The sequence below is a fragment of the Panthera onca genome, chromosome C2, assembly GCF_046562875.1.
Source record: "Panthera onca isolate mPanOnc1 chromosome C2, mPanOnc1 haplotype 2, whole genome shotgun sequence".
Lineage (NCBI taxonomy): Eukaryota > Metazoa > Chordata > Mammalia > Carnivora > Felidae > Panthera > Panthera onca.
In genome coordinates, this window is record NC_138347.1 from 150627310 (window position 1) to 150640179 (window position 12870).

At 46.1% G+C, this 12870-nt stretch overlaps 1 protein-coding gene and 1 long non-coding RNA gene across 3 annotated transcripts; one reads left to right on the plus strand and one right to left on the minus strand.

Annotated features, from left to right (window-relative positions):
- Nucleotides 1–1327: 1327 nt before the first annotated feature.
- RPL14 (ribosomal protein L14) lies at nt 1328–4839 on the minus strand. Its single transcript, XM_060638348.3, has 6 exons — nt 4729–4839; nt 4111–4212; nt 3581–3675; nt 2236–2335; nt 2088–2141; nt 1328–1658 (listed from the first exon to the last, which is right to left on the minus strand). The coding sequence occupies exons 1-6, from the start codon at nt 4729–4731 to the stop codon at nt 1380–1382; spliced, it is 633 nt and encodes a 210-aa protein (XP_060494331.3). The 5' UTR covers nt 4732–4839; the 3' UTR covers nt 1328–1379.
- A 40-nt stretch (nt 4840–4879) lies between these two features.
- On the plus strand, nt 4880–10690 carry LOC132682936 (uncharacterized). Of its 2 annotated transcripts, XR_013549930.1 has the most exons (4): nt 4880–4939; nt 7186–7227; nt 8101–8818; nt 9070–10690. It is a non-coding gene; the product is annotated as an uncharacterized LOC132682936 (long non-coding RNA). The 2 variants fall into 2 exon arrangements; XR_013549929.1 differs by having other exon boundaries at nt 7186–8818; nt 9070–10688.
- Nucleotides 10691–12870: the final 2180 nt, after the last annotated feature.

The window sequence follows — 12870 nt, forward strand, 5'->3', positions numbered from 1 at the left end:
CAGAGACACCCTTGATTTCCTGACAGCAAAACTACAGATTTAGCTCCTAAATCCACTTTTTCTTTTTCCTCTTCAAAGGATGTATAACTTCTTAATCCCTCCTGCTTTAGGCTCCGTTCTTTTCTCAAAAACCGATTCCTTTCCAACTAGCTGCTTTTCCAGAAGCATCCAAACGTGTCCATCAGTCCAAGTACAAAATCAAAACCTCCAAACTCTATGTAACATTTCTTCACTCACTGCCCTCTCCCTCTCACGTTGACAATCCCAACGTTCTGTGGCTTCCACGTCCCCTTCCTGGCTTCCCACCTCTGATCATTCCTTCCCAATCTTTCTCTATTCGTCTCCTTCCCGAGGGCATCGTGAGTGACTGCTTACATACCCACAAACCCCAAATCTGTCCTTAAGAGCTGTGTCATTAACTACCACCGCTCCTATGAACCAGTCACTGGGCTGTCCAATCACCATTTACTTCCCTACTCCATGAAGCACACCGCATAGAGGAAACTGGGCTTGAGGATAAGGAACATGCCTGAACCACAAAGCACTTAAGCGACAGAGCCAGGATCTGAATGCAGGTTGTCAGCATCCTGGTTTTATCTACCAGACTATCAGGTTAAGTCTGTGTAGAACCTACCCTGTGAATAACCTTGCTCCAGCTTTTTCTTCCACAGGCAATGAGCCAAGTACAAACCAGAAAACCTTAGCACATTTGGCTCTTATTTTCCTTCCAGCCCAATCCATGAAGGCCTCCTACATGGCACTACAGCTACTTGGTTTGTACCAGTCAAGGTGAGGAATACTGCCACATCTGTACCACACCTTTGACCTTCCCAGTAAACGTTCCCTTAAGATTCAGTCCAACGTGACCTAAATCTGAGGGATCACTCCATTGGAAAACACTCAATGGCCTGTTGCACTCCTCATGGATCAAACGCTAACCTGCCATTTTGTTCTGGGGTCTTTAGCCAGTCCACCACATTCTTGACTTTCCTACCACCCTTCTTATACCAGCTTTCTTTCAGGTTCCAGCTGAAGATCCCCACTTACCTAGATAACTCCCCACCCCTCAGGAAAGGACAGGTAACCCTAAACTGCCTGTATTTCCCTTATCTACTCTGCACCATTTGCCTATTAGTATCACCAAACAAGAGTTTTGTCCTCATTAATCCCAGCGAGGCTCCAAAGCCAGCTTCTGGTTAGAAAATGATAGGGAACCAGAGAAACTTTAACCATCATCCCTTGAATGGTAACATTAACAATCCTATCAATCTGCGCCATAATCCTGACCCTAGCAACAGACTTTATGTCATAGATCAAGTACACTTGCCAGCGTGTCAAAAAGAACCTTTATTACGGATTTATAATAGCCTCTTATGCTTTTATGCTTTCTTGCCCGATGCCTTCGGAGCAGGTGCTTTCTGGGCTGGAGCTTTCTGACCCTTCTGAGCCTTTGGAGGTGCTGCCTTCTGGCCTGCAGCTTTTGGGGCAGGAACCTTCTGGGCTGGAGCCTTCTTGCCCGCAGCGGCCATCTTTTTTGCTGGAACTTTGGCAGCAGCTGCTGCAGCAGCACCCTTAGCAGCAGGTGCTTTTTTGGGAGAAGCTTTCAGGAGAGCTGCTTTCTGTAGCTTCCTAACTTCCAGCTTGATTATTCTGTTCCTCTGAAAAATTTCAACATAAATTATTTACCACACGTGCACACAAAACCCATTTTTTCCATCCTGTATATATAGGACGTATACGCACAGAAAGCAAGCCTTATGTCTAAGACCCCTATGAATTCAACTCTGGTCTACCAAGCTTGGGCAACCTGAATTACCGACTTTAGGGTTAGAATATAAAAATCTTGGGCGCCTGGGTGGCCCAGTCGGTTAAGCATCTGACTTCGGCTCAGGTCACGATCTCCCGGTTTGAGAGTTTGAGCTCCGCATCGGGCTCTGTGCTGAGAGCTCAGAGCCTGGAGCCTGCTTCAGATTGTGTCTCCCCCCCTCTCTCTGCCCCTCCCATGCTCATGTTCTGTCTCTCAATAATAAATAAATGTTAAAAAAAAATTTAGAATACAAAAATCTGATAACAATTTTAAAACTTACCATTTTCTTTGCCTTCATGACTTTGTAACGATCAAAATCTGTCATCTTGGCTTTCTGTGAAAAAGGAAGTAAATAGATGACCGCTCACACCACCCACCACTCCTCCATAAAAGAAAAGGTCACAATTCAAGTAACCCTAAGTCATTACCCTTTCTCTGGCTTCAATCTTCTTGGCCCATCTTGTGGCTGCCCATTTCGTATTGATATCTGCCTTCTGCCAGGCTTGTCGGACATATTTCTGGCGAGCACTACAAAGAGCCGAGACCAGATTAAGGAATCAACTTTGAAGCCACACAGACCTAAAGACAGCTCTGAGCCTTCTGAATGCACAATTTATACCCTGTTAAGTTAAACAGCATAAACAAAACAAGCCAAAAGCACCCTTCCCACTCATTCATCACACTTCCAGCTGTAGTTGTCTCCAAAGACCACATACCACTTGGCACACTAGGTCTTTTACTCACTTGAATGTTGTCCACTAAACCAGGATGTCCTGTTTATTTTTAAAGTAAGCTCTAGTCCAACATGGGGCTTGGGCTCACAACTCCAAAATCAAGAGGTCCCATGTTCTACTGAGCCAGCCAGGTACCCCTCAAACATACAATTTTCATAATAATAATAAAAAAAGCAAACCAATCTTTCTGGATATAAAATTACCTCTGATCTTGTATATACCATCACTCTGGTGCAATGAATGTATAGAAAGCAATTTCCTTTTCATAAAGAATGAGATAAAGCTAATCCTTAGGCCTAATGTTTATTCTGTACAATAATGCTTAAAGATAGGCAGCCAAACAACAAAAAATCTAATTATAATAATTTTGAGGTTTTGTTCAAATACTTGAAGTATCAAAACCCTGTATGCTTAATAAACCAGCAGTACACGTGACAGCACACGTTCCATGCAATCAACAGTCACTGCAGTCGAAATAACTTTAGAGTAACACATCACAGTGTTTTAACTTCCATAATCTATATCATGTCAAGAAAAAAAAAAAAAATCACTGTTGATATCTTCTATTTCCTCTAGCTGGAAACAGAATCGCTTTAGTGGCTGTCAAAAAGAAATGATGTAGGTTAAATACTTAGTAATTGACACACACTAAAAGCTGAACTAATGACAGCTAGTACTGGAAGAGACAAAAATTAGTTTTTGCTTTTTAAGCTAAAGGTGACTACAATATGTCTGGGAGACCAGAATTCCCCAGGGTGGTATTTGTTGTGTAAATCCTGAAAGGGAGCAAGAAAAAGATGGCAAACCTGGATAAAGACAAAGCCAGAGAACGAGCAGGGTGGAAAAAAAAATCAAAAAGGAAACAACGGCCATTCCTTTCTATACTGAAAACCCGTCTTCTGAATTGTTCTTTCCCTTCAACACTGTATGCTACATTCTCAAGAAAACAAAATGGCAAAATGTTTTCTGAATTAGATGAAGCAAACTTTTACTAGTATAAACAAAGTTGGGAGAGTGATGTTGACTGGCATGTAGTTACCTGTGAGGAAACTTGAGGATGAAGTCAGTGAGCTGCATGCATTTGAAAGGCATCGCCTGCCTCCTTACCTGAGTGCAAGGTCCATCAACCAAAGCCTAGAACACATAAGATCAAAAATCTCAGTGCAAAACATAATAGTACCCCAAACAAGGATTCGCAAACTTTGGTCACTTAGTTCATGGTTCTCAAATACCAAAAGCATACAAGGGCTTTCCGTGTGCCTGGCTCTGTTCTACACCCACTTTACGCATAGGAACTCCTTTAAACCTCACCAACTGTTTCAGCCCACAATCGGTCAAAAGGTCTGGCCAGTTTAAGTGGCAGAGTAATACTCAAACCCAAGAACCTCTGGCCAATCCAAGCCTGTGCATGAAACCCCCACTTGGCACTGCGTGTTTCCTCAATGGTAAATTAAAGCTACAGCCTGTCCCATTCCTATCTCCAGAGGGCAATTGGGAAAATTACCATTGCCATCATACTGCAGATCAGTCACTGGCATGTGAAGTTGTGCTCCTTTTCCTTACACTTACCCTGTTTTGATCAATAACATCTACAATCGCTACCAGCTTCCCGGCATGAGGCCCAAAGGAGACGTAGGCCACCCGGCCAACCTCCACGAAACGCCTGAACACCTAAAATCGAGGGGGAGGGAGATGGAAAGACTTACTGAAATTGAAAATACTCGTCAGTTTATAAGGCTTTGCAATCCAAAAGCAATAGAAGTTAAGGCAAAAAAGAACGTTTGGGGAACACGCCCAAGTGCCATAAGACGACCTGATGAATGGACAAAACACGCAGAGGCGGCGGCGCCAAAGTCCGGTTCCCGCGGGCTGGAGCTCCAAGCACGTGGGGTCTGCACAGCCCTAGGCCGGCTGGGCCCCGGCAGACCCCGGGCCGCTCCAGCTTTCCAGCTCTGGCGGCTACCGCGCGCACGCGAGGCCCGGGCGTGCCGGGCCTGCAAGGCCTTCCACGCGCTCTTCGGCCGGGCGCCTCGCAAGCTCCGAAACTCCGTGCCCCACCCGCCTCGGGACCCTCACCCCAGGCTACCTAAGTCCCGCTGGACATCGTCCCACGCCTTCCTTCCCCCTCCGAGGCGGAGGTGGAGCGGCATGGCCGCCACACCGGGAGGCCGCAACGGCAATACTCACCATGTTGGCGGCGTTCAGCGAGAAGGAAGAAGGGCCGCCCGACCGGGCGGATGTGTAGAAGCCGCCCCGCCCCTGCGATTAACGAGCCGCCGACGCGAGCACTGATTGGTTAGGGTCGTACGTGCATACGCGCACGCATGCTCACTGGGAAAACATGGCGGAGCTGGTTCGTGCCCTGTTGCATTTTGGCTGACCGGAGCAGTGGTGTATGGTGAGGCAGCCTGGTTAGTGGCAGGACGGTCATCTAGTAGGACTTTAGAATGAAGAGCACAGAAGCTGTGACTTTCATTATAAATGTGTCCGCATTCCATTTGGCTTCTTTTAACATTCTTCCATTTTTCTTCTGTTTCTCCTAAGTACCCCGGATTTTTGTCTAAATGTTGTTACTCATAGCTTAGTACTAGTTTTGTTTTGTTTTTTCCTCTAAGTGATCCCAGCAATTCTGTTACCTTTTGTTTTATTTGTTTTTTTTTTTTTTTTAAGTAGGCTCATGGTGGAGCTTAGATTCACAATCCTGAGATCAGGAGGCACATGCTTTACTGACTGAGCCTGCCAGGCGTCCCTTAACCTTTTATTTTAAAGTAATTCAGGCTTAACAGGAAAGTTGCAAAACAGTACAAATAATTCCCCAAACAGTTTCACTTAAGTTACCCAAATGTTAACATTATGTTTGCTTTACTGTTCTGTCATTTACTTCTAAACCCATTTGAGAGGATGTTAGACATGATGTACCTATTAGACATGATGTACTATTTCCTAAAAAACGAAGACATTATCTTACATAATCAGTGCAATCAAACTTAGGAAAATAATATTAAGCCTATCGTTTATTCTGCAGTCCTTATTAAAGTGTTACCAGTCGTCCCACTTATGTCCTTTAGAGCAAATGATTTTTTTTTCCCCTGGTTCATGATCTAATGGAGGATCACAAGTTGGAAGCTGTCACGTTTAGTGTTTTAAAATCTGTAATAGTTCTAAGCCTGTCTTTCATAATACATTTTAATATACAGGCCAGGGGCGCCTGGGTGGCTCAGTCAGTCTGACTTCAGACTCCGATTTCGGCTCAGGTCATGATCTCATGTTGGTGGGATCAAACCCCGCATCAGGCTGTGCACTTCCACCGCAGAGCCTGCTTGGGATTCTCTCCTCTCTCTGCCCCTCCCCACCCTCTCTCGAGCACTCGCAGCCCCCCCCCCCCCCAAATAAATAAATCAACATTTTAAAAAAAGGTCTTCAGGGGCACCTGGGTGGCTCAGTCAGTTAAGCATCCAATTCTTGGTTTTGGTCCAGGTCATGATCTCACAGTTCTCGAGTTGGAGCCCCACATCAGGCTCTGTGCTGACAGTATGGAGTCTGCTTGGAATTTTCTCTCTCCTCTCTCTGCTCCTCCCCAACTCTCATATGCTCTCGCTCACTCTCTCAAAATAAATAAATAAACTTTATTATTTTATTTTTATTTACATTTAAGTTAGTTAACATACAATGTAGTCTTGGCTTCAGGAGTAGAACCCAGTGATTCATCTCTTACATGACACCCAGTGCTCATCCTTCCTTAAAGTGCCCTTCTTGGGGCGCCTGGGTGGCTCAGTCGGTTAAGCAGCCGACTTCGGCTCAGGTCATGATCTCGCGGTCCGTGAGTTTGAGCGCCGCGTCGGGCTCTGTGCTGACAGCTCAGAGCCTGGAGCCTGTTTCAGATTCTGTGTCTCCCTCTCTCTGACCTTCCCCCGTTCATGCTTTGTCTCTCTCTGTCTCAAAAATAAATAAACGTTAAAAAAAAAATTTTTTTTTTTAAAAATCTTTAAAATACAGGCTAGTTGTTTTGGAGAATGTCTCTCAATATGGACTTGTAGTCAGATTCCGATCATGCATTTTTGGCAGAAATGCTGTGCCACTTGAGGCAGAATGTCAGAATACATGCATAGGATATCTCTTTGTCTAAATATGCAGTGTTACCTTTCATTGCTGGATTAAGGTGGTCATTGTACTGGCAATTCCCAAATATCTTTCAGTACTTTCCTCCAAACTCTATGCCAGTATCTTCCAGGACTGCACTACCAGCCTAAGTGACCTGCTCTCTCCATTGCCTCCCTTAATCTATTCTCTGCTCATCAGTCAGAGGGATCCTTAAAAAAAAAAAAAAAAAAAAAAAAAATTAAGATTATATCACTTCGTTGTTAAAACACTTCAGTGGCTTGGCTTTCTATAGTATTTAAAATAAAACCTAAACTCCTTACTCTGGCCTACAAGGTCCCGCATCATATGCGCCTATATTCAAACACACCTGTGCCAACCCTCCTTTCCTATCTTCATTGTGTTTCAGCTGCGCTGGTCTTAACAGGCCAAGTTCTCTCCTGGTCTATGAGTTTTGCACATAGTGACTCCCTGCCAGGGATGCTCTTCCCTCTGTTCCCACTCAATGCATGGCAGTGCCAACTCATCTCTTGTATTTCTTTCTAGATCGTTCTTCTGAGAGACTAAACCTATCACATAAAAAGACAGGTTAGTGCCCTTCCTCTTTTTCTAGCTCAATTTTATGTTTTCCTCAGAACCATTATCACAATTGCAATTGTTGACTTATTTTTCTGTCCATGTAGGTTGTAGTTTTGCACCAGGTGCGATAAGTTCCATGAGAGCAGGACTTTGGCCATTTTTTTCTTTGTACAGTAGGCTCAATAAATGGGTAGTGAATGAATTAGTCTTTAGGCCTTGGTAATTTGCTTTATAATTTACAAAGCAAAAGGCATGAGTAAGAAAGTTCATAGCACATTTTTGTTAGTAGCCCCAAACTGGAAACTATTGAAAGGTCATAAATAAGAGAATGGATCAAAGTTGCTAGCAATGTACAGCAACTACAAGAACAATATGGATGAATTTACATATGGCACCAAGTGAAATAAGGTGGATACAAAGAGCGTATGGTATATGATTTAATTTATATACAATTCAAAATAGTAAGCAGGCAATCTATTGTTGTCGGAAGTAATGATCATGTTTACCCTTGGTGCAGGCAGTAGTGACTGGGGATGGGGTGGGGAAGAGAGGCTTCTGAGCTGTGGGTGATGTTTCTTCATCTGGGTGTTGGTTATACCAGTGTGTTCAGCTTGTGAAAACTCAAATCTTATGACTTGTGCGTTTATTTTCCCCAAATGTATGTTCCCTGGCTCTACAACTAGAGAATCTGATTTGCGGGCCTAGCGAGGGGTAAGAACCTGCATTTAAAAACGAGCTCCCCAACGGGTGCACTGAAACACGCCTGGAGAAGCACTTTCGTTTTCTCTACAATTACTGAATTATTTTCCTAATTTCATTATCTGATTATGTCGCTCCTGTTTAAAGTGCTTCCAATGTTTCTTTTTATCCCCTATTCTGCAGGATGAAGTCCAAACTCCCTAGCCTACCATTCACGGTCTCCCACAATCTCACCCCAACCCCTTCCTAGCTTCTTCCCTCTGGCAATTCTGCGTCCCTCACCCCAAATCCCGTTGTAGCTACAAGTCTGATGGCCATTCATGCAGCTGTGCCCCCTCTTCCTGGAATAGGATCCCCACTCTCCCTTAAGAACGACAGCACGTCCTTAAAGAAAGCATCTCAGTGAGTAGAGAAAGGGTTAACAGTAGGCAGGGATACATAGGTACCCTCCAGAGGTTGATTGCAGCGGCCGTCCTACTCCTTGCGTCCACCGTGCCCCCAGCCCCTGGCTGCAAATGCGAGTGGGAGGCTATAACTGCGGACAGGTTTTGGGGGGCAAAAAAAAAAAAAAGATAAACGATTCCAGACCTGCCCATGCTAGGTGCCATGAATAGAGTTTCACAGACTTTTATCCAGTTCCTGATAAGGTCCCAATAAAAAGTCAGAGACAAAAGTCCTTGGCGGCAACCCAGCTGGGACCCCTCTCCTTCTCAAGAGCTTTGTACTTTCGCTCAATAAATTCTATCGCTTTGCTCAACTCTCTCCTGTCCGGGAGATTCTTTCTTCTACTCTGTGAGACAAGGACCAGGGTCTCTCTCACCCACCTGTAACGTCAAGATCCCTTCCCAAGCAACCCCAAGGCGGTTTTCAGATTTCTTCGAAGCTCCATTAGAATGCGTAGGCAGGGGCGCCTGGGTGGCGCAGTCGGTTAAGCGTCCGACTTCAGCCAGGTCACGATCTCGCGGTCCGTGAGTTCGAGCCCCGCGTCGGGCTCTGGGCTGATGGCTCGGAGCCTGGAGCCTGTTTCCGATTCTGTGTCTCCCTCTCTCTCTGCCCCTCCCCCGTTCATGCTCTGTCTCTCCCTGTCCCAAAAATAAATAAAAAACGTTGGGAAAAAATTAAAAAAAAAAAAAAAAAAAAAAGAATGCGTAGGCAACTCTCCAAGCAAACTTTGTGTACCTCGCCGGCTCACGAGCGTCCGGGGAGGAGGAAGATCTTTAACAGCCGAGACTTCAGAAACCAAATTACCAAATCAAACACACGTGCGGGGTGGCTGGCCACGCCCCTTCCGGGACACCTAACAGGCTCGTCCAATCACCGGGAGGAAGGGCAACTCCTGGACCACGCCAGGAATGCGCTCAGTAGTTCCTTTGGCTCCTCCCTGCGGGGCCACGCCCCCGCCGTACGCCGTCCTGCCCGTCCAATCACCGAGAGGAAGGGCGAGCCGCAGCCCGCACCGGTAACCCACGTGGCAGTCCGCGGGCACTCTTGGCTGGTGTTTCGCGTGGGATGTGTGGGAAGCTGTGTCCGCTTCAAGCTGCGCCTTGCGCTTGCTTGTGGGAAGAGGTCAATGTGAGGGGCAGGGCAGGCGCCCTTCGGGTGCCTGCAGGGGAGCGCCGAGCCTGGGAGTAGCGCTTGGTCCCAGCTTCGGCTGGGAGACGCGGGGGACGGCAGCAGCACGCCGACTTCCCCTTAGAGTCCCTGCGGGTGTCGGCACGGCCAGCTGTCCACCTGTAACCAGCTGCTCCCCAGAGTGCCTGTCAGCTTCAGCTGAGTAGGTGTGTCTCGTTTGTTTCTTTCAGTCACGGGGGATGGAAGCGTCAGTTCAGCCAAGTTTGTCGATGTCCCCAAAGAGAAATCTAAGCCTGTTCAAGATGTGAACCAAAAGCTACCCAGAACCGGGTAACCTTTCCGAGATGTGAACCGATCCCAGTTACGACCAAACCGGCACGGTAGTCATGTGTATGCCTGCCTGGCATAATATATTTAGGAGTGAAAAAAAAAAAAAAAAGCGCACGTTACAACTGTTATCAAAATTTTCATGTTAGGAGCCCCCAAGCTGAGCAAGACAGTGTCTCAGCCCAGTCAACCAAAACCCACCGGGAATAAACCTGTAGTCCTACAAAATCAGGTATGTTGATTCATCGTAATGAGGGAGACTGCACATCACAAACATCATGGGGCATTTAACCAAATAAAGTTACAGGATTGGAGGGAGATGTGAAGTTTAGATGAATGGAAATGGAACACTGTTTTGATAGACTCAAAGCAAAGCAGGACTGTGTTAAGGGAACAATATCAGTCCTAGACAGCAAAATGGACCCAAGGTCCTGTTTCTTTGAGAGTGTTGTCCAGAAACCCCTTTTCTGCGGCTTTGCACCTGGATGGCAAATTGAAGCTATTTCATTCTTGCTGATAAAACTTCAAACACCGAAGTTTCTGAGAGTCTTTGATTTTAGTGAACAAAGTTTCTCCGTAAGTAAGAAAGCAGCAGTCAAAGAAGGTTATTGGGGCTCCTGGGTGGCTCAGTTGGTTAAGCATCCGACTTTGCCTCAGGTTGTGATCTCACTGTTCTGGTGGTGGAGCCCCTCATGGGGCTCTTTGCTGACAGCTGGGAGCCTGGAGACTGCTTTGGATTCTGTGTCTCCTCTCTCTGCCTCTCCCCTGCTCAAGCTCTGTCTCTGTCTCTCAAAAATAAACATTAAAAACAAGAAGGTTATTATGACACTTTATGGATGTAGCATTGGTTGCAGAAATATTGTTTCTTTTTAACTTTATAGCTGTCTTTTTTTTTTTTTTTTTTTAAGTAGTCTCCGTGCCCAGTGTGAAGTCCAACATGGGGCTTAAACTCGCAGGCCTGAGATCGAGAACTGAGCTGGGATCAACAGTCGGACACTTAACCAACTGAGCCATCCAGGCACCCCTAGCTGTCTTTATTTGTATCTGCTTTTTCTGCCCGAAGGAAGAGCCATGCAGGTTTTACTTCCTCACTCACAGCTAATTTTTTTTTTTTTTTTTTTTTTTTTTGGATTGTGAGCGGGGAAGGGGCAGAGAGAAGGCGGGGGACAGAGGATCTGAAGCGGGCTCTCTGAGAGCCCAATTCAGGGCTCAAACTCAAAAACCATGAGATCATGACCCGGTCTGAAGCTGGATGCTTAACTGACTGCACCACCCGGGCTCCCCAGTCAGAGCGAATTTTTACTTCACAGAAATGCTGATGATAGCTATAGGAGGAAAGAACTTTGAAGGTTTTTATCAATGGGGAAGTTTTAGATCTTTTATGTTGTAAAGCAGGAGGTACACTCACAAACCACATATTCTGGGATGAGAGATGTCCATAGGGAGGAAGACAATGGCCTGTTAAATCCCGGGGACCGGAGTAAGAGCAAATGAAGGTTATTTTAGCAACCCATTGGTTGCTCATTTCCAGCTTCAAGTTCCCTAAGAGATGATGGACCCTGGAATGGATCGGACTCTTGGGCTGTAGCACCCAGCTCCTTCAGCAGTCCAGGTTTGTCCAATACTCCAGAGGCCTGGATCGAGTATTTTGTGGTCTGTTTTTTGTATTTAGCAACCAAAGAGGTAGTGTTGGTTTCTGTGCTTTTCAAAGATTGGTCCAAGAAAATGCTTGGGAAACGTAGCAGATGTAAGGAACACAGCAAGGCCACAGCAAAGGTGGAGGCTTCTGTTGCCTTTGAGTATAAGAAGCTGTTGACAGCAAGAAGTTGTCATGCCCTAAAGTAGATCATTAAACTCTTTGTTCTCAGTGGAAGACAGAGTATTCCACTGCATGGAGGGCTCACTAACACCAAGATTATATATGCCTTCTCATATTATATTACCGAACCGGACCCAATGTTAAAAGAAGATGTTACCTGTGCACTCTGGGAACTGCTGAACAAATGCAGAGTGAACTGGTCAAGCTAATAGGCCCCTAAATCCAGAACAAGTTCCAGGAACAGGGAAAAGCAGCTACCTTCCTCAGTGTAATCATAGATGAGAGCACCGGCATTTCTTTCAAAGGAAGTCTCCCCTTCTTGGTGTGCTATTTTCACCAGGGTGCAGAAGTTAAGGTGGAACTTTGTGAAGATCGAATTGATTTTGTAGAGGCTGTTGACATGACTGAGAGTCCCCTGCAGACGACAGCAGTCTGGGGTTTATCAGAGGAACTCCTGTGGGGTTTCATTTGCCAGAGGGTGGTCATCCCATCAATGGCCAGCTGGCGACGGTTTGTGACAGCTCTCCCACGGTCTTTTTCTTACCTCTTAAGATGAGGGAGTTGGTTTCGCTATTATTTGGTCCTGTGCAGTGGAACCAGTTACCAAGGTTCTAGATACTGTGGGCAAAGTCACAGATGGCTAAAGGCATTCTCGGAGCACTTCACCACTAGGCTGGGTCTGCGGCAGGCATTCCTGAATGAGTAGGGGGAATCCCTGGGAGGAGGAGGAGGAGGAGGGGGAGGAGGGGGAGGAGGAGGAGGAGGGGGGAGACAGAAGCATCAGAGAAAAATGCCAGCTGGGGCAGACTGAGCATCTGAGCCTTTTCACAGCTAAGTGTACAATCACCATCAAAGTTTCTTCGGAAATAGGCACCTACAGGGGTGCTGAAAGACCTTTTTTATTCTTTTTTTAAATGTTTACTTATTTTTGAGAGAGAGCACAGCGCGGAGGGGTGGGGGAGGCAGAGAAAGAGGGAGACAGAGGATCCGAAGCAGGCTCTGTGCTGACAGCAGAGAGCCCGATGCAGGGCTCACACTCACGAACTGTCAGCTCACAACCTGAGCCGAAGTCTGTGGGGTCGAGACCTGAGCCGGACTGAGCCACCCAGGTGGTCCAAGACTTTTTTTTTATTCTATCAGCACGTTCAACTTTATGGTGATGACACTGTGTGTTGAGTACATCCTTTCATATACCGAGTCCTTGCCTCAGTACATTCAGCAGGCTGATACTGCAC